The following is a 20426-nucleotide window of genomic DNA, read 5'->3' as shown; positions in this document are numbered from 1 at the left end:
GTTGGATAGTTTACTACAGCCCCACAGCTCAATTACGTATGTCCACACTGGTTTGAGTATTGTTTTATAGATGGTCAGTTTGTTTTCTAATGCAAGTTGCGATCTTCTGTTGATTGGCCAGCTCATATTTTAAACTTTTAGGTCGAGGTGTCGTCGTTTGGCTGCAATATGTGATTTCCAACTAAGTTTTTCGTCTAGATGAAGGCCCAGGTACTTTACTTCTGTTTTTATTGGTATAGGTGAATTATTTAGGTTTAATGGTGGACATCTAATTCTTCGATTTGTGAAATTTACTTGACAAGACTTGTTTGTGTTGACGTTTATTTTCCAGAATTTAAGCCAGTCTTCTAGTTCATTGAGATTCATTTGCAATTTGTTAAATGCTAGTATTTCGCTGATGTCTGATGCTAGTATACCAGTGTCATCCGCAAATGTTACCATTAGTGTATTTTCGCTAATAGGAATATCAGTAGTGAAGATTTGATAAAAGAATGGGCCAAGTACACTGCCTTGAAGTACTCCGGATTTTATTTAGTGGTAGTTGGATAGAGCACCTTCGTATTTAACTTGGAAGTATCTGTCGGACAAGTATGATTTAAGGAGGAGGTAGATTTGGTCAGTTAGCTGAGCTTTTATTTTAAAGAGAAGACCCTTGTGCCACACTCTATCAAATGCTTGCTGTATATCGAGGAATGCTGATAGACAGATTTGTTTCCCTTCTAGGCTCTCTTTTATTTTGTTGACTAATCTATGGCACTGTTGTATGGTTGAGTAATTTGACCGAAAACCAAACTGATGATCTGGGATAAGGTTTTCTATAGGTAGGCTTACCATACGTCCCGGTTTAACCGAAATTGTCCCGGTTTTAGACATCGGTCCCGGAGTCCCGGCCGGTTTGTCATTTTGTCCTGGTTTGACAAAACTGTCGTAATTTTGATTTTTTTCCTCCTGGATTTATAAGTATTTACTGATATGATAATAAATAAGATTATTCACGTTCGTATTATATAAACAATTCTAATAATGATGACTGCACATCTGATTGATAAGATATTTTATTACGGTTTCCACAGAAGACGTGCTTAATTCTTAAAATCATCAAAATGACCAAAACGATCAAGAATTGATGAATTTAAAAAAACAACAGATCTTAGTTTACCCTAATCATTTGCAGTGCGATTACATTTCGTTTTTTTTTTGTGAACGGTGGTAAAATACGAAAACACTTTGTGTTTTATTTAATTGCAGTGTTCGATTTAAAATGCCGAAAAGAAATTGCAAATTCACAAGTGAACTTGAAAAAGATTATCCTTTTATAAAAAAGCTTTGTAGTGACAATAGCAGGGTGAAATGCCAGCAATGTTTTTTAGAATTTTCAATTGCACACGGTGGGCGAGCAGATATTAAAGATCACTTAAAGTGTGCAAAACACAAGACTGGTGTAACGGCGATTGCAAGTACTTCTTCTATCAATTTTTTTTTTTTAAATGATGATCCCATTCAAAACGATTTAATTATTGCAGCTAAAGAGGCCACATTCGCTTATCACATGGCAATGCATGATATAAGCTTCAAAACATCTGATTGTACGTCAAAATTGATTTCAAAATTTTTTGAATCAAAATTTGGGGTTTCGGGAACCAAATGCGAAGCGATCATTTTAAATGTTTTGGCACCTTTGTCTTTGCCAGAGTTATACACCGACTTACAGAAGGCTTTTTTCGTAAGTGTTACTAACGACACCTCAAATAAAAAGCACATCAAACTGGCACCGATTATTGTTAGATACTTTTTACCATTAGAAGGTGTACATGTGAAACTATTGAATTTAGAGTCCGTTCAGGGTGAGACATCGGAAATATTGACTCAAAATATAATTTCAACATTACATCGTCATGACATTACAAAAAAAGTAGCTGCATTTTGTGGCGACAATTGTAATACAAATTTTGGAGGTGTGCATAGAAGAGGACAAAGTAATGTTTACAGAAGACTTAAACAAGAACTAGGTGTAGATATTGTAGGAATTGGATGTGGCGCACATATTGTACACAATGCACTTCAAAATGCTGTGGATGGTTTACCAATCGAAATTGAAACACTAGTTGTCAAAATATATAAAGATTTTCATATCTACACAGTTCGAGTAACTCAGTTGAAGGAATTCTGTGAATGTGTAGATGTGGGATATAAAAACCTAATCCAACATGGAAGTACCAGATTTCTTTCTCTTTGGCCGGCAATTGAGAAAATTCTAAATATATTCGAAGGGCTAAAAGCATGTTTATTTTCCCAAGATAACTGTCCACGTGCAATGCGAGATTTTTTGAAAGTGAAACGGGTCAGGTATATTTTTGGTTTGTGCATGGACAATTAAACAATTTTAACAAGACTGTACTACTCATGGAAAAAAGTGAAGCAAGTGCGACTAAAATTATTTTGGAATTAAGAAGATTGAAATCTAATCTTCAAGAACGCATGGACAGCAATGTTGTAATACAAAGAGCGAAACAATTATTATTAAAGAATCTTGGTAGTAGCCCGGATATTGATAAATTTCAAACAGAATTATAAAAGATTGGACTGAATCACGTATTGAAATGGGACGAAATCGAAGGATCTGCTGAAATTATAAACAAAATACACGGTTCGGACGATCGACAAAATATTAATACTGACAACCTTTTAGACGAGCTGTCACTTACGAAAGTTTTTATAGCATCAAAGAATGATGAATGGAATTCCTCGAAGATACAAATTGATTATGTTGACAAATGGTTTCTACTATTTAAACATTTTCATTAACAACACATCGATACACCCAACCTGGCAAAAATGGTGCAATATATTTTGTGCTTACCAGGCACCTCTGCTCCTTTAGAGCGTGTCTTCTCGATGATGAAACATATTTGGTCGGACGATAGAAGCCGTATATTGGAGTCTACCGTACAAGCATTACTATACTGTAAATTAAACTTTAATATGACATGTAACGATTTTTACGAAAAAGTAAAAGAAATAACATGTTACCCTATCCACCATTTACTGTCCAGGTTAAGAGTTTCATAATTATGGTAAGCCTATGGTAAGTCTATAGGTATTATTGTTTCTATTCTGTTAAGGATTAACCTTTCGAAGACTTTTGATAAAGTCGGAAGGAGACTTATAGGTCTGTACGAACTGGCTTCAGTTACAGGTTTACCAGGTTTAGGTATCGTTATAATTTGTGCATAATTCCATTGCACTGGAAAATAGCATAGTCTCAGGAGGCTATTAAAAATAATGGTTATTAAGACCACACCTTTTCTTGGGAGTTTTTTTTTAAGATTTCGCCAGTTATAAGGTCAAATCCTGGAGCTTTATGAGGGTTAAGCAGGTTGATTTCGTTACGGACTTCGTTTGGTGAGAAGTGTTTTAGTGGTAATGATAGCTGGCAGGGTGCATTAAGGAAGTCTCTAATTTTCTCGTCGTTAATACCGTTGGCCTGTGGGGTGGAGAAGACGGTTGATAGATGTTCTGTAAATCTGTTGGATTTTTCTATATCTGATCGAGCCCAGGTTCCATCATTTTTCCGAATTGGTGATTTCATTACTACAGGCTTTTTGAATTTCTTTGTGGCTTTCTAAAGAGAGTTGTCGTCAAGAGAAAGGTTTGTGACATATCTTTTAAAAGATTCGTTTTTGACTGTTTGGATAGCGGAATGAAGTCTCTGTCTGAGCCTGTTTGGATTTGTTTTATCTATCGCGTTTCTTGTTCTTTGCTATTTGCGACGAGCTCTTCTTCTTTCTTTTACTAGTGTTCTAGTGTGGAGGGGTATACTATACCTTTCATCAATGGTTTTTTCCTTTTCAGGGGTAGCTTTCCAAGGGGCTTGTTGTATTTGTTCCGTTAGATATTTTACAGGTTCTTCAATATCGTTTTTGTGTTTGAGTCGAATGTCAAGAGATATTTTTTCATTGATTTCTTCTTTGAATTGAACCCAATTCGTGTTACTGGAACATAGCCTTGGTGCAAGAGTTTTCCAAATTATATTGGTACTTAAGGTAATCAAGATGGGACTGTGGTCCCAATGTAGATCAAAACTGGGGGTGATGTCGCTGTGTATTTCAGGTATTCCCTTAGTTATAGCAAAGTCTAGCAGATCAGGAATTTTGTTGTTATCAGTGGGCCAGTATGTGGGGGTACCAGTTGTTAGGTATTTCAGGTTATTATCTTGTATGATCTTTAATAGATTTCTGCCTTTTGGAGATATCAGTCTTGGTCCCCAGGTTGTATGTTTTGCATTCCACTCCCCTGCCACTAGGAAATGTGAGTCAAGTTGTTAAAAAAACTCTCTGTATTCCTCCAGTTTGATGGTATAGCGTGGTGGGCTGTAGATAGAAGCTATTGTTAATGGGAAGGTGTGCGCTTGTACTTTTATGATAGTACTCTGAATTTTGTTGGTGATATATGGAGCAAGTTCGTAGTGTTTTATAGCTGTACGGATTATTACAACTGAACCAGCATGGACTGTTTCATCTGGATGGTTTGCGTAATAACCTCTCAGTTGTGTGACTCTCAGATATAAATAGGATGTCTATTTTGTTTAATTTTAGAAATAGTATAATTTCTTGCACATGGTTTGTTAGACCATTTGCGTTCCACTCTGCTATTCTAAGTGAGTTAGCCATTACGACGTTCTATTTATCACTATTGTAAGCATGCTTAGTATCATGCTGTTTTGGTTTATCAATAGAGCAAACATATTTTTAAATTCGTTGAGGAATTCTGTAAGTTTATTTGAAAGGTCTGAATTATTGTTGTTGTCTTGTGAAGAAGTATTAGTTGCTGCAACTTGAGCATATGTTACATGTGATTGGCGTATGTGGTGAGCATTAGTGTTATTATTAGTTAGACTTGCAACTCTAGGTATAGGAATGCTGCTTGTTATATTTTTGTTTTTCGAGTTTACTAGGTCTTTATATACAGCACATCCTTTATACACGGAGAAGAAGTTCCAGAAGAATGGAGACAATCGTATATCTCTCCAATACACAAGAAAGGCACAAAGATGGATCCTAAAAACTATAGAGGGATCGCAGTGTTTGCTACTATAGGCCGACTATACTCAAAAGTACTACGAAACCTGATAGAAAATGATATTAAAGACAAACAACCCGAAGAACAAGCTGGATTTAGGGCCGGACGCTCCACTATCGATAATATTTTCATATTAAAAATTGCAATGGAAAAACGAGTGCAGAGAAATAGAGAGACCCTTCTTCTTCTTCTGGTTCCTATCCGTTTCGGATGTTGGAAATCATATTGGCAATCATGACCTTGCTCGCTGCGGCTCGAAACAGCTCCGTTGAGGTTTTCTTAAACCATGTTCTTAAATTCCGCAGCCATGATATTCTCCTTCTACCGGGTCCTCGCTTACCTTTGACTTTACCTTGCAATATAGACTGCAGCAGGGAGTAACGGTGCTGATTTCTCATAACGTGTCCCAGATATTGCAATTTTATGCGTTTGATCGTAAACACAATCTCTGGTTCCTTCTTCATTTTTTCTTGAACTTCCTTGTTCGTGATCCTTGCTGTCCATGATATTCTCAGCATTCTTCTATAAAGCCACATCTCAAATGCTTCAAGTTTTTTAATAGTGGTGTCTGTAAGCGTCCATGCCTCCGCCCCGTACAACAACACAGAGAAAACATAGCATCTCAAATGTAAAATGTAAAAAAGAGAAACCCATATAGCTTTAATAGATTTGGAAAAAGCATATGACAGTGTACCGATCTCCCAACTATGGATAGAAATGGGTAACTTGAAAATAAACCCAATTCTTATTAACGGCACTCAAAAATATTACGAACAAAACTTTGCAAGAATTAAAATAGGACAAGAAATCACCTCTCCTTTTCAAACAACAAAGGGACTAAGACAAGGCTGCTGTCTGTCACCCACCTTATTTAAAATCTATTTGGACCGATCCTTAGTGAAATGGGTAAAAAAATGTAGAAACATGGGAATAACGGTGGAAGAAAACAAGCTATATACACTTTTCTTTGTGAATGACCAGGTAATAATTGCCGAAGACAGCTACGATCTTAGCTATATGGTAAGAAAACTGCAAGAAGAATATGAGGTGGCAGGTCTAAACATGAATATGATAAAATGTGAATATCTCTCAGTGGGAACAGATGAAATATGTGATCTAGTCTTGGAAGACGACAAAATCAAAGGAGTGCAATCCTGCAAATATTTGGGGGTCATTTTCAACAAGAAGGGAAATAGCGCAGATGAAATCAGGGAAAGAATAAACAAGGGCAGAGCAGCGACCCGTGCCTTAAACTCTATTTTCTGACAAAAAACAATTCGACGAGAAACCAAAAAACACATTTACGGTAGTATAGTCCAAAGTATTACACTTTACGGTTCGAAAGTATGGGACGTCACCAAAGCTAATAGAAACAAACTTATGACGACAGAAATGGATTATCTGAGACGAAGCTGTGGTAGATTGAAACTGGAGAGAGTTAGAAACGAACAAATAAGAAACGAAATGAAAATGGAGCGAAATATCAATGATGACATAGAAAGAAAACAATTAATCTGGTTCGGACATGTTAAAAGAATGTCAGAGTACAGATGGCCTAGAAGAGTACTGGAATGGATCCCTCCTGAAAGAAGAAAGAGAGGACGACCACGGAGAAGTTGGTGCAACGATATTGATGAAGCAATGGCAGCAAGAGACTTAGAAGAGGCAACTGCATATGACAGAAAAAGATGGAAATTGGGGGCGGAGAAGCGGCGATAGCCGTAATCAATCCGTTATTGTATTATATATACATCCTTTATAGTTTGCTGGATGATTGCCATTACATAAGGCACATGTTGCTGGTGTGTCGCGTGCTTTTTGTGTCATGTGATCCACCGCATTTAACACAGGCGAATGGCCTCAGGCAGTAACTTTTTGAGTGCCCGTGTTTTTGACACCTCGTGCATTGTACTATTGTATTTTTTATTCTAGGTGGTTCTACTGTTATTATGCAGTTTCGTAGGACTTACAGGTTAAATATGTTTTTGTTGTTTTCAATTTGGCTCTATATCTACAAAGAATAAGGGCAATGGTTCTTTGGTAACTCTATGTCTAACATTAATTATGTTGCGAACTTTAAAACCCTTGACAACTCTATAGGCCCTCTCTTGTTTCGGTTGGTAAGTGTGATGTACAATGTTTTTTTTTCTAAGGTGCTGTATGAGTGTCCTGTAGGTGTCTGAGTTTGTAGGGTTAATTTTTACTGTATTATTTGAAATGGTTTTGGTGTAATAGGTTTCGGCCGCAGTTGCAGTTGAACGGTTTGATATCATAGCACTATAGTCAGTAACTCTATAAATATAGATTGGTGGCGGTGAGGGATCTTTTTTGATTTGTGTTTTGGGTATTTGATAAATTGTCTGTTTGTTCATCTACATTTTCTTTGGAGAGGGAATCAAATCTGTTTTGTGTTTGGATTTGGTTGGGAATTTCTGAAGTTGTTTGTCTTTTCACCCTTTTTCTCTTATTGACAACTTCTTGCCAAGGATGTTTATTTTCGTTTTCTGTTTCGTTAAGTTCTACGTCGCTATCGCTATCCATGTAGCTGTGTTTGTGTGACAAACTTCACAAACTTGAACAAAGCTTTAAATTAACAAACAATAAATATCGACGTATAGATAACATATCATGTAGTATTTTACAGAAAATGCGCTTAGCACATAAAAAGCTCTATTAGAGTTATTCAATTCGATTTGAACCAATAAAACCCTCTTTTAAGGTTGATTCAGACCAATAGTCACGTCACAGTCAGAGACCGTACTGCCAATATTGCTCCTGTGGTTTTCCTATTAGGTAATTACCACTCCCGGGCACGGTACAGTCACAGTCACGGTACAGTCAAGATCACTGCCCATCTAGTCGCTCCGCCAACGATCAAGACTGTGACATGATATATATATATATATATATATATATATATATATATATATATATATATATATATATACACAGGGTATATACAGTGTAACCTTAATATAACGACCCTCAATATATCGAATTTTGTCAAGCTATAACCTATATATAACGTATTGTATCAATTATTCAAACTAAATTTCACAATAATTCAGATCAGTTTTTCGTAAAACAATAATTACCATTGCTCGAAGTTAAGTACTTAATTTAAAATAAAAAAAAATGGTTGAGAAAAGAAAAAGGTGTTGCCCTCACAGAGAAACGAAAATATTTTCTAATTTTCTTCCAGTTTCTTTATATTGAGGTTAAACTGTATTTAGTATAATATAAGTAGTCTAAATTAAATTGATTACCAATAAAAAAAAATTTACTTATAAGTGATTTTTTTTACATCTTTTACATTTTGATCGACCTGAATGCTGAAATAGACTGACGGTGATCTGCCTGGACTGTGTGTGTGTGGATGGATTGTCTCTTGACTTGACCGTGATTTGACTGTGATCTGATCTTCCCATGATTTTTGGTCTGAATCAACTTTAATGTGAAGAGAGTATATTGTAATACCTATTAAAAAACCAGGAAAACCGGATGGCAATATAAACTCATATAGACCAGTAGTTTTAGCATTATGTTTATTTAAAACTCTTGAGAGAATGTTAAAGAATGGGCTCGAATATTGGCTGGACAAGAAAAAAATTCTATCGATTCACAATATGTTTTCAGAAAGGGTATAAAGTATAGTAGAGAACTCTCAATATACCCCAATTCAATATGAGCCAGGTGAATACACTTAAAATAATGAAGAGACTTTGAAAGAACTTTTAAGGGTGTACTTTCCTGAGTTGGAAACAAAACTGATCACCAGACACATGGCAGCACACTGGCTTGAAAAACACAACTTATGGTCGGGAAAACTTGCGTATAGTTTCGGCCCGACAATCAGTACTTGGACACAGGAGAGAATAGGTATGTCTCAGATCAATACTCCCAGACCGAGTACGGAACTGTCACTAGATCAATACTCCAGCAGACGCGGTTGGCCTTCAGTCAATACCCTAGAACCAGTCTTGTCAGATCTTGTCAGATCAATACTCCGACGGAACTCTGCTTTCTCTTGCGGCGGCTGCTCTTTTATACGGTCGAAGGCCCTATATCTACTCTAGCGCACATCGATTGAGGAATAACTTCGGGTAGGGATGCCTGACTACGAAGCACTGACGGTACCGAGGCGATTCAAATCGTTAGACAATTCAATGTCATTAGATTCCATTCGACTCAATTCGATTTCTTTCGATGTCATTCGTTTCAAATTCCATTCAATTCGATTTCCTTCGATTCAATTCCATTTGAGTCAATTTCATTTGGTGCCATTCGATTCGATCCCATTAGATTTTATTTGAGTTGATTCCATTCGAGTCCATTAGATTACATTCGAATAAATTCCATTCAATTCGATTTCATTCGATGCCATCGGATTTCATTCGATTCCATTCGATTCGATTACACTCGATTTCATTTGATTCGATTTCATTCGACTCTAAGATTCCACTCGAGTCCATTTATTTGATTTGATTTCATTCGATTCGACTCCATTCAATTTATTTTATTTTATATCGGTTTGGTTTATTTTATTTTATTAAGCAATTACTTTACTTAATAAAATAAACTTTCTTATTTTATTTTTATAATAAGTGTATATGTTTGTATATTACTGTATACCGCAAGGTTACTGCACGCGTCTCGATATTTCGAGTCATGTTAAATATTATTTCGGTCCCGTGCAAAAACTCCATACCGAGCGATAAGAAGTATTCACTTCAATAAACTCATTTGAGTCATTTCTATAGACGGGAAATGACCTTCGATACAAAAAATATGTATAATACTACAGTCTGTCCTAAACCCTTCTTTCAGTGCGTCACTAATTTTGACGTCATATAGGATTTTAAGAATGTCGAGAGTTATTGCATGACATTTTAGTTAAAGTTGACAGTTGCAGGATCGTAATCTGTCTTTTTCTAATTGAAAATAATTTAATAATTTTAATATTAGTCTTTCTTCTTTCTCGATATATCTCGGTATATTTAAAATATTTTGATTATACAATAAATAAAGACAAAATTAAATTTTCACTGTAAAATGTCTGAAAATACTAACCTGGAATGACAATTATCATTTTATCAGATGACATTGTGAAAGTACTGTCACGATCGAGACAATCTGCATCAAATTATATTTATGCGCATCATTGATTGGATATCTATTTAGCGTATTCTAAACTCCAACCAATTATACATCCGTAAGTAGAATTAGCTTACGATAAATAATTTTCTAAGTTCTATGTATAATAATCACAGACTAACGTTTTTTTTCTGTCACTTATAGCTTAATGTGTTCGATCAACTACATATGACGCACTGAAAGAAGGGTTTGGGACGAACTATATACGCTAATATGTCTTACCTAGTCAATAATTCGCTTAATTCTTCTAATTTTATTAAAAAAAATAATATTTTTAATACAATATTGTTTCATTACAATGATAATCAAAATTTCAATAACAAAAATATAGTCCCAATATTTACAAGAGGCGGAATAGTTTTGAAAGGGGGTTTATGACACATAAAATTAGTTTAAAAGTAAAATTAGCAAACTTACCTGATCGTGAGCTTCGTACAAACTGTCCGTTTCATTTAATAATTTTTTACAGCTAGTGATTTCATCATTTTTTTCAGTCTCATTTTCATTATCTCTAAGGTCTACATTATTTACAATTGTGTCGATAGATGGAAAAACTACAGTTTGATCAGTTGCATAACTAGAGAAAAAAATTATATAAAACAGAAATCTTGGATGCACTTATCATGTTCTTTGTTATTTTTTCATTTGAGCCAATATAATCTCTAATTATATTTCATAAGCAAAACCCATCTAGTCCCCGCATTAAATCACTTGACTTATGAATGAACACACACACACACACGCACATGCACACACACACACACACGCACACACACACACATACACACGCACACACTCATACGCACAGGCACACGCACACACACACACATCCCATACATACACACACACATAATATTTTATTCCACAGATTTGTGTCACACTGTATATACAGGGTCCGTGTGGATGTTGTCTATCGCCCATCAGACGCGTCCCTGTGAACGCCTGTGCAAAAATGCTTACCCGCCAAACTAGAACAAGTATAGAGAATTACCAGACAAAGAGAGAGAAGAAAAGAAAATACACAGAATGAAGAAACGAAACCACCTAAAAAAGGAACTTCAATATATAGAAAACCTATTAACAACAAAAACATACGTACTAAACCGATGGACGGAATATTTTAACCAGATACTTAATATAGAGGAAGAAGAAGAAAACCCGGAACACGAAAGCTGTGAGGTAAGCGGAGCAGACGAGAGGTAGTAGTATCCACCAACGATCCTGAAAGTTAAAGACGCTGTAAACAAACTAGCCAGAAACAAATCACCCGAAATAGATAATCTCCCAGCGGAATTATATAAAGAAGGTGGCCACGATATCATAATAGCGCTACAGCAGCTTATAAAAGAAATATGGATACAGAAGTCCCTTCCCGTGATTGGAATATTGGAATACTTTGCACCATACACAAAAAGGGAGATATCTTTAAATGCTCTAACCATCGAGGAATTACGTTCCTAAATGCAGCGTATGAAATATTCTCCAATATACTATGCCATCGTATGGCACCATACGCAGAGCGAATAATAGGACAATACCAGGCTGGTTTCAGAGGTGGTAAGTCAACAATTCATCAGATTTCAACCCTGAGACAAATTCTAGAGAAAACACTGGAATACGGTGTAGACACGCGCCACATATTTATAGACTACAAGGCAGCCTACGACTTTGTAAATAGAAGAGAATTGTTTAGAGCAATGATAGACCTAGGAGTACCAAATCAGTTGGTAAGTCTAACCAAACTAACCCTTGAAAAAGTTGAATGCAGAGTACGAATCCAGGGGGAACTCTCTGAACCTTTTAAAACAAATAACGGGCTACGTCAGGGAGGCCCACTCTCCTGTATACTATTCAATCTAGCTCTGGAAAAAGTAATACGTACGTCACAAATCACAACTACCGGTTCAATATATAACAAATCTGTGCAAATCCTAGCATATGCTGATGATATCAATATTATTGGGAGAACGGAAAACGCAGCACGAGAGGCGTACGTAGCTCTAAAGGAAGCGGCTATAAAAATGAGTTTAATAATAAACACCAATAAAACGAAATACATGAAAATAGGTACGCAACCACAAATACTACGGCCACTTGTTATAGAAAACGACGTCATCGAAGCAGTTAACGAATTTGTATACCTGGGAACGCTCGTCAATACTGAAAATGACACTACCGCAGAGATAAACCGCAGAATTTGCACGGCTAATAGATGCTATTTTGGGCTTAATCTCCTTTTTAAATCTACAGTTATATCAAGAAATACAAAAGTAAAACTCTACAAAACAATAATACGCCCAGTCCTAACATATGGTTCAGAAACCTGAACTTTAACAAAAACCAATGAAAACATGTTAGGATGTTTCGAAAGAAAAGTACTAAGGCGAATCTATGGAGCGGTAAATGAAAATGGGGTCTGGAGAAGACGATACAACTTCGAACTCTATAGAATATACCAGGAACCAGATATCGTAAAACACATTAAGATAGGACGTCTGAGGTGGGTAGGCCATGTAATGCGGATGGAGCAAACCGACCCAGCTAGAAAAACGCTCCTTGATAGACCTATTGGTCAAAGAAGAAGAGGAAGACCCAGAACAAGATTCCTAGATAACATAGATCAAGATATGAGAAATATGGAAATACGTGCTTGGCGGAGGAAGGCAATGGATAGGGACGACTGGAAAAAAATTCTTGGGGAGGCTAGGACCCACACATTATGTATATACAGGGTGACCCATCTTATACTCGTCGATCTTTGTTCATAAAAATATAAAGAGCCATTAACACTACAATTTGAAAATAATTTTAATTTTACAGGGCGCTCCAAAAAAGAGTGGTATATTAAAACTATATATTTTTTTTATTGCAGAACACTATATACCTATATTTAATATTTAATATTTATATAAACCTATATTTCATGACATTTTTCAATTGTCCTTAAAAAATAAGCTATAATGTAAGGTTTGAAAAAAAAAATATATATATATATATATATATATATATATATATATATATATATATATATATATATATATATATATATATATATATATATATATATATATACTCCGGGACTTACGTTCTTGGGTCTTAATAAATGACTATTTTTCTTATTTCAACAAATATTTAATACCAATTTTTTTACATGGTGGTCAAAGTATCAGATTGTTCTATTAAAACATTCAATCTGTAATAACGTACTTATTTTAATATGACCACCCTGTATTTTATTAGTCTGTCTTGTGCCAAATTTACTTAGCTTTTAAACTATAATGGGGGTTCTATTACCTATTTCTTTTCATTCTTGAAATATTTAAACATTTCCAATCATAAATTGAGGCTTATAATACACTAGTAACTTTTTGCATATAATCCAAGTAAATATAAAGTATGATCTACATATATATATATATATATATATATATATATATATATATATATATATATATATTATGGATGTTTGGTTTCATATTGTTCTTTTTAGATGAACTGATGATGCTTTCTGAGCAGAAAGCGAAACGTCTTCAATAAATAGATGAAGTAGCCACCTTCTTTGTCTTTTATTTCTCCACTTTGACCGAAAAACCCACCACTCTTCGAGTGTACGTTAGTTTATATATATATATATATATATATATATATATATATATATATATATATATATATATATATATATATATATATATATATAAACTAACGTACACTCGAAGAGTGGTGGGTTTTTCGGTCAAAGTGGAGAAATAAAAGACAAATCTTGTTGCGCTTCTTGTCATTGGTCCTGTGCGCAGAGTGGGCGTGGTCTTCTTCGCTATTTTAATTTTTTTTTTACGTTTTTCTGCAGAATTGTTTTCCACGTATTTGGGAGTCTTTGGGTATCATCTCTGGTGTTTAAATTTTTCGGGTGTTTTTCGATCTCTATGGCTTCTCTGATTACACGTTTGGCCTTATTTTCGATGTTGGCTAGCATTGTTGTTCCATTTAAGTCTATTTTATGTCCTGTGTTTATGACATGTTGTGCTAGGGATGAAGTTTTTTCTTTTCTGTCGATGGCGTTTCGATGTTCTTCGCGTCTAACCTGTATCCTTCGATTTGTTTGTCCGATGTACGATTTATTATATTAAACAACAGCAAAGATCTAGAAAAAGAAGAAAAACCAGTCGGTAAAACTATCCTGCCCTATATAAAGGGTACGACAGACAAAATCAGCAGAGTTCTAAGAAAAAACAAAATAGAAACTATTTTTAACACCAACAGAAAAATCGCAACCATATTACCATCAGCAAAAACAAAAGTTGCATTGGAAAATCAAGGCGTATACAGGATCCCGTGTGAAGACTGCGATAAATCGTACATTACACAAAAATATTTAACGCGGAGTCAAACCCGGAAAACAACTGAAACCACATATAGCTCCCGCGGAAATTTCAAATTCAATATATATATATATATATATATATATATATATATATATATATATATATATATATATATATATATAATAAAGGTAAAAGATATCGGCATAGCTCGCAATAAAGAGAGAAAAATATAATAAAATATGTGTATAAGATGGAAGGCAACCCTATATACGTATTTCTGACTATTGGTCGTCTTAGTACGGTGCAGCCAAGTTAGAAAAGGAGCATATTAACTTGGGAAAGTTAATATGCTCCACTAGGAGAAAGGATCACTATAGGAGCAATGCGACCCATTTGTGGCAATAATGTTAGAAGACTCTGAGGTTTCCAGAGCAACAACCAACACATCCACGGAGGAAGCTAAGCTACCTGAGGAAAGGAATGCCAAACGTTTAGGTTGATCTGCACCCCTAAATGACAAACCCCAAATTCAAAAAATTTGAAAAAATTTGAGAAGGTATATTTGATGACTAGAAGTATTTTGACAACTCTTAAAGGAACTTCATGTTTTCGTTTTTGAAAAAACTCAAAAAAACTACTTTTTTATAAGTATAAAGCGGGAAAACCAAACATAGGATTTTGTTAATTTTTTTACAGCATCAAGATATGATTATAAGAAATACTTATGAATTTTTTGAAAATTTTTGAATTTGCAGTTTTGTTCCAATAGGAAAAAATAATATGTTTCTACTTAGTTACCGGTAAGAAACCGAAAAATTTTTTAATAACAACATATATAAAACTGTAAAAGTGGAAAATATTTGCAACAAAAAGTTAAATATTTTTTCCTAAGCATATGAAAAATCTCGTTAAACAAGAATTATGTCTTGAACTGCCGCCTTCAAATTGTAATGTAGGGAGATGGCTCCATCTGAAGCAATGGTAGTATTTATCATCGATAGATAGCATTACGTTCGGCTTCGAAACGCTTCAAGCGAAACGTCACACTAACAGGGTTGCCATAACAATTACTTTGTACAACACTTTGGCAGATAACAACAAAATTTAATAGGAATGTTATCGGTTTGAACTTTGAACCGGTCATGCTGAAACTTACAGAGTTACAGAATAGTAGATACTGCAACTTTTGTTTTGAAAGTAGGATATCATAAAATTTACACTCTATAAGTAATATATCTATAAAAAAACCTATTTAGTTTTAAAAACCTATTTAGGCGTTTTTAGTTAATTATTTTAGTATTTATAAAAATAGTGTTTCTTGCATAACCAGTGGCGTACGCAGAATTTGTCTGAGGGGGGGTTAAATTTTTTTTATGCTACCTCCATTTTGAGTCCCTAAAATTTGGATTTTAGTTTAATTTAAAGTACTAAAGATAGCAGTGCCAAAGATTCAGGTATCTATTATCCTGTCTACCAACTAAAACCACCCTCTTTTGCTTGTGTGCATTTGACTGTCGCACGTACCGTACTCCGAAAGTGGGGTGAAGACATTTTTGGAACACTCCCTTCTCTCATCTAAATCTTATCTATTGTTCTGAAACTATTTTCTTGTGGCTTTTAAAGTAATTACTATTTTAATAGAAATAAACCAACTTGTAAATACAATACATTTTGGAGACGGCTACCGCCGTATTCCCGTTCTTCTCCGCCAATCCTGCCGGTTTAAGGCATGCTCCTCCTCCAAACCTTTCGATTCCATCGCTCTTCTAATTCCTTCATTCCATGAGCGTCAAGTTCTACCTCTTTTTCTTCTTCTAGGGGGCTTCCATTTGTGAAGTTTTTGGGGCCAACGTTCGTCAGGCATTCTCAATAGGTGTCTAAACCATTTTGAACCTCTTTTTTTCTATTCTGTCAATGACCGGTTCTGTAGCGTTGGTCTTCCTTTCCTGCCTTGATGTTCTAGCACTTCTTCTCAAATAATCCATTTCAACTGCCAACAATTTTCTCTTCAGATCTGCATTGACAATTGTCCGTACTTCAGAGCCATAACAAAGAACTGATTCAACCATGGTTTGCCCTATTCTTTTTTTGTTCCTTTTGGAAATGTTGCGATCCCACCATAAGGAGTTCAGACATCCTACAATTTTAAGTCTCTGAGTAATTCGGTGTTTAATTTCGGTTTGTCCCAAGCCGTTCTTAGCAATGAGTGCACTTAAATATTTAAATTTTTCCACTTGTTTGATTTCCACGTCCTCGTCGATCAACACTTCAAACCTTGCATCTGAATTGATAACTAAATATTCTGTTTTCTTCATGCTGACTTGTAACCCACATTTTACATATTCTCTGTATAGACGCTTTATCATAAATTCTAGATAATAAAAATCTTGAGTTAGGACGACTTGGTCATCCACAAAGTTCAGGGAGAACAGTACGCAATTTCCTATGGGGATTCCCATTCCCTGGCAGTGGTTTTTCCAATTATGGAGGGCTGCCTCAATATATAAATTAAACAGTGAGTGTGACATTCTGCATCCTTGTTTTAGTACTTTCTTCTTCTTCTGGTTCCTATCCGTTTCGGATGTTGGAAATCATATTGGCAATCATGACCTTACTCGCTGCGGCTCGAAACAGCTCCGTTGAGGTTTTCTTAAACCATGTTCTTAAATTCCGCAGCCATGATATTCTCCTTCTACCGGGTCCTCGCTTACCTTTGACTTTACCTTGCAATATAGACTGCAGCAGGGAGTAACGGTGCGGATTTCTCATAACGTGTCCCAGATATTGCAATGATATGCGTTTGATCGTAAACACAATCTCTGGTTCCTTCTTCATTGCTGCATCCTTGCTGTCCATGATATTCTCAACATCTTTCTATAAAGCCACATCTCAAATGCTTCAAGTTTTTTAATAGTGGTGTCTGTAAGCGTGCATGCCTCCGCCCCGTACAACAACATAGAGAAAACATAGCATCTCAAATTTCTCATTTTTGTATCTAGGGATATGTTGTGACTTTTGAAGATGGCGCTCATTTTGTTAAAGACCGTTCTTGCCTTTCCTATGCGGCTCTTTATTTCCTGTACATTGCTCCACTGTTCGTTTATAATAGTTCCCAGGTAGCAATACTGTTTTACTCAGTCTATCTGCGTCCCATTAATGTATAGATGAGCCCCATTTATATTCTCCTTGCTGATAATCATTTGTTTCGTTTTGTGGGTATTAATGTTTAGTCCGTACTGTTGACTGTACTCGTTTATTCTGTCCATTAGCCTCTGAAGTCCCTCTAAACTATCTGCTATCACTATGGTGTCGTCGGCATATCTAACATTGTTTACTCTTTCACCATTTAAAAGGACGCCTTCGTCTATTCCGTAAAGAGCCTCGTTAAAAATTTTCTCTGAGTACATATTAAATATCAACGGCGATAGGATACATCCGTGTCTAACTCCACGTAGTATTTTTATGTGATCTGTTTCTTCTCCGTTAATTTTCATGTATGCGGTCTGATTCCAGTAGAGTTCTGAAATTATTCTGAGGTCTTTGTCATCCAGGTCTGCTTCTTTTAAAATGTTTATCACCTTTTTTATGTTGAACTCTGTCAAATGCCTTTTCATAGTAGATCAAGCACGCGTATACGTCGCAGTTAACGTCCCTGCATCTTTGAATCAGTACCTGTACTCCGAAAAGTGCCTCTCTGGTACCCACTGCGTTAATGAAGCCGAACTGTCTGTCCGATATTTGTTAATCGCACTTCTTATAAATTCTTCCATGGATGACTCTAAGAAACAGTTTCAACATGTGGCTCATTAGGTCACATTCGATCGATATTCTTCGCACTTTTTAGCCCCATGTTTTTTAGGTATCGCTATGAATTCTGATTCTAGCCATTTATCAGGGATGATTCCTGTATTGTATATTTTATTGAAGACTGCCGTGATCCAATTTATTCCTTCTAACTCCAAGAGTTTTAAAAATTCAGCTTCGATATTATCAGGCCCTACAGCTTTCCTGATTTTTATCCGTTTTATTGCTTCTTCTACCTCGGATTTCAGTATGTCCGGGCCCGTCATCCTCTCTGAAAATGGATGCCTATAATCCGTTCTTTGATCTTGAAAAAGTGTCTCCAAATATATTCTCCATTTGTCTTTCATCTCTTGGGTGTCAATGATTAATTTTCCATTGGTGTCTATGAGTTTCATTTGTGTTCGCTTTTTAAAAGTACATTTAAAATTACATTTCTCTACAGCTTCTTTTTCTTTAGCTTCTCTTATTTTTCTTCTGATGTAAGCCTGCATTTTTTTATATTCATCTTTATTTCCTTTAATTAACCTTCTGCGTTCCATTAAGTGAAGGATTTCTGGAGTCATCCAAGATTTCTTCTTTGTTTCTTTGTTTGGTTTTAGCAGATCTTGTTTAGTTTTCTCAATTATTTCTTCGAATTGATTGATTTCTCGTTGGATGTTATTTTCTTCTTTTAGTTGTTTAACTTGGTTATTAATATAGTCCTTTAGTTACTTTTATTGGCTCTGATAGTCTATTTCCGATTTTTAGGTAAGTAGTGTTCTACCTGTATACTTCTGGAATTATTCCTAAAAGGTATGGACTAATGTCGAGTTGTTGCCACAATTTAAGTCTTGGAACTGTATCATACGCCTTTTCTAGGTCGATGAAGGCTAGATGTACTTTGGTACCAACTACTATTCTTTTTTCTATTAATTGTTGGAGTATAAACAAGTTATTAGTGCCAGATCAAAGATCAAAGATTCAAACGTCAATAAACTTATTTTAACCTTCAATTGTGGCTTATTTCCATTAAAATAGTAATTAGATCTTATCTTTGTCGTTGGCTCGGTTGGTGTTTCTCTTCTTCTTCTTTCTTTTTAATGACTGCTCGGATGTAATTGTAAACACTATTCCATCCCTCCGTACTTCCAGTCATCTTCACGATCATCTCTCTTACAGTCGCAGGGTTCATACCTATTTCTTTCTCTGTTTCTCTCCACTGTACTAATTACACTCCAGCATTGTGTGAGTAACAATGTCGGAATATTCGCAGTATAGGCATTTATCTGTATCTGTCTTTCTGAACCTATGAAGATACGCCCTAAAACAGACAATCTAACCAATCCCCTTAGGCTCGGGATCAGCATCTTGGTCCACTGGGCAACATCTGCCTTGTTATTCTCCTTTTCTTGCCATCTTTCCATTGATCTTTTCCTTTCTTCTTTTTTTTATAGCTGTTGTCAAATGCTCTCTTCTCTCATAGAGATGTCTCTTTTCTACTGCTAGCACATGCAGAGGAACACAACCCGTGATAGTCCACAATGTCTACCACCTGTCTACTTTTGTTATAAGCCTAATATTAGATATGTATATCTAATATCATATTGTGTATTTATACAATAATTATTGTGTTCTGCATATTTAACGTGGTAATTTAAGTATAAAATTAGCGTTGTTGGATTTTTTGTATTGTGTGTGAAAGTCAAGTTACATTTTCCTACTATTCTTTATATATTTTTTAATAATATTTTTAATAAAAATGGTTTAGAAGCATGGAAATATCATCAATAAAATTTTGATTCATTTGGATTGCCGTCGTACTCTGGTAAGATAGAAAAATCTTTATTAACATCAAAAATCGGTGCCATATTAGAATTATTTGAACTGGATGCTGGTGTAATAATTATAGAAGGTATTTCAAACGAACTTGTTCATATTTGTATTCATATTCAATATCTAAATATTGCACAAGAAGAAGTTATAAGAATAACTAAGACAAAATCGAAGTCACTACGAATCGTCTGTAATAGTTGCTATACATTCGAAGATCAGTTCAATAAATTATCTGATTTAATTTCTAAGTTATCA

The 20426-nt window shown here is 35.2% G+C and overlaps 1 protein-coding gene across 4 annotated transcripts in view; it reads right to left on the bottom strand.

Moving 5' to 3' along the window:
- Pi3K92E (phosphatidylinositol 3-kinase 92E) overlaps positions 1–20426 on the bottom strand; it is a 747272-nt gene that overhangs the window by 271975 nt on the left and 454871 nt on the right. For all 4 annotated transcript variants that reach the window (XM_072523217.1, XM_072523215.1, XM_072523216.1 and 1 more), the window contains one exon: positions 10651–10810. In XM_072523217.1, the coding sequence (XP_072379318.1) occupies positions 10651–10810 (160 nt within the window). The remainder of the gene's footprint in view (positions 1–10650; positions 10811–20426) is intronic.

Source organism: Diabrotica undecimpunctata, chromosome 2 (assembly GCF_040954645.1).
Source record: "Diabrotica undecimpunctata isolate CICGRU chromosome 2, icDiaUnde3, whole genome shotgun sequence".
NCBI classification, from domain to species: domain Eukaryota; kingdom Metazoa; phylum Arthropoda; class Insecta; order Coleoptera; family Chrysomelidae; genus Diabrotica; species Diabrotica undecimpunctata.
This window is presented reverse-complemented; position numbering and strand designations above follow the sequence as displayed.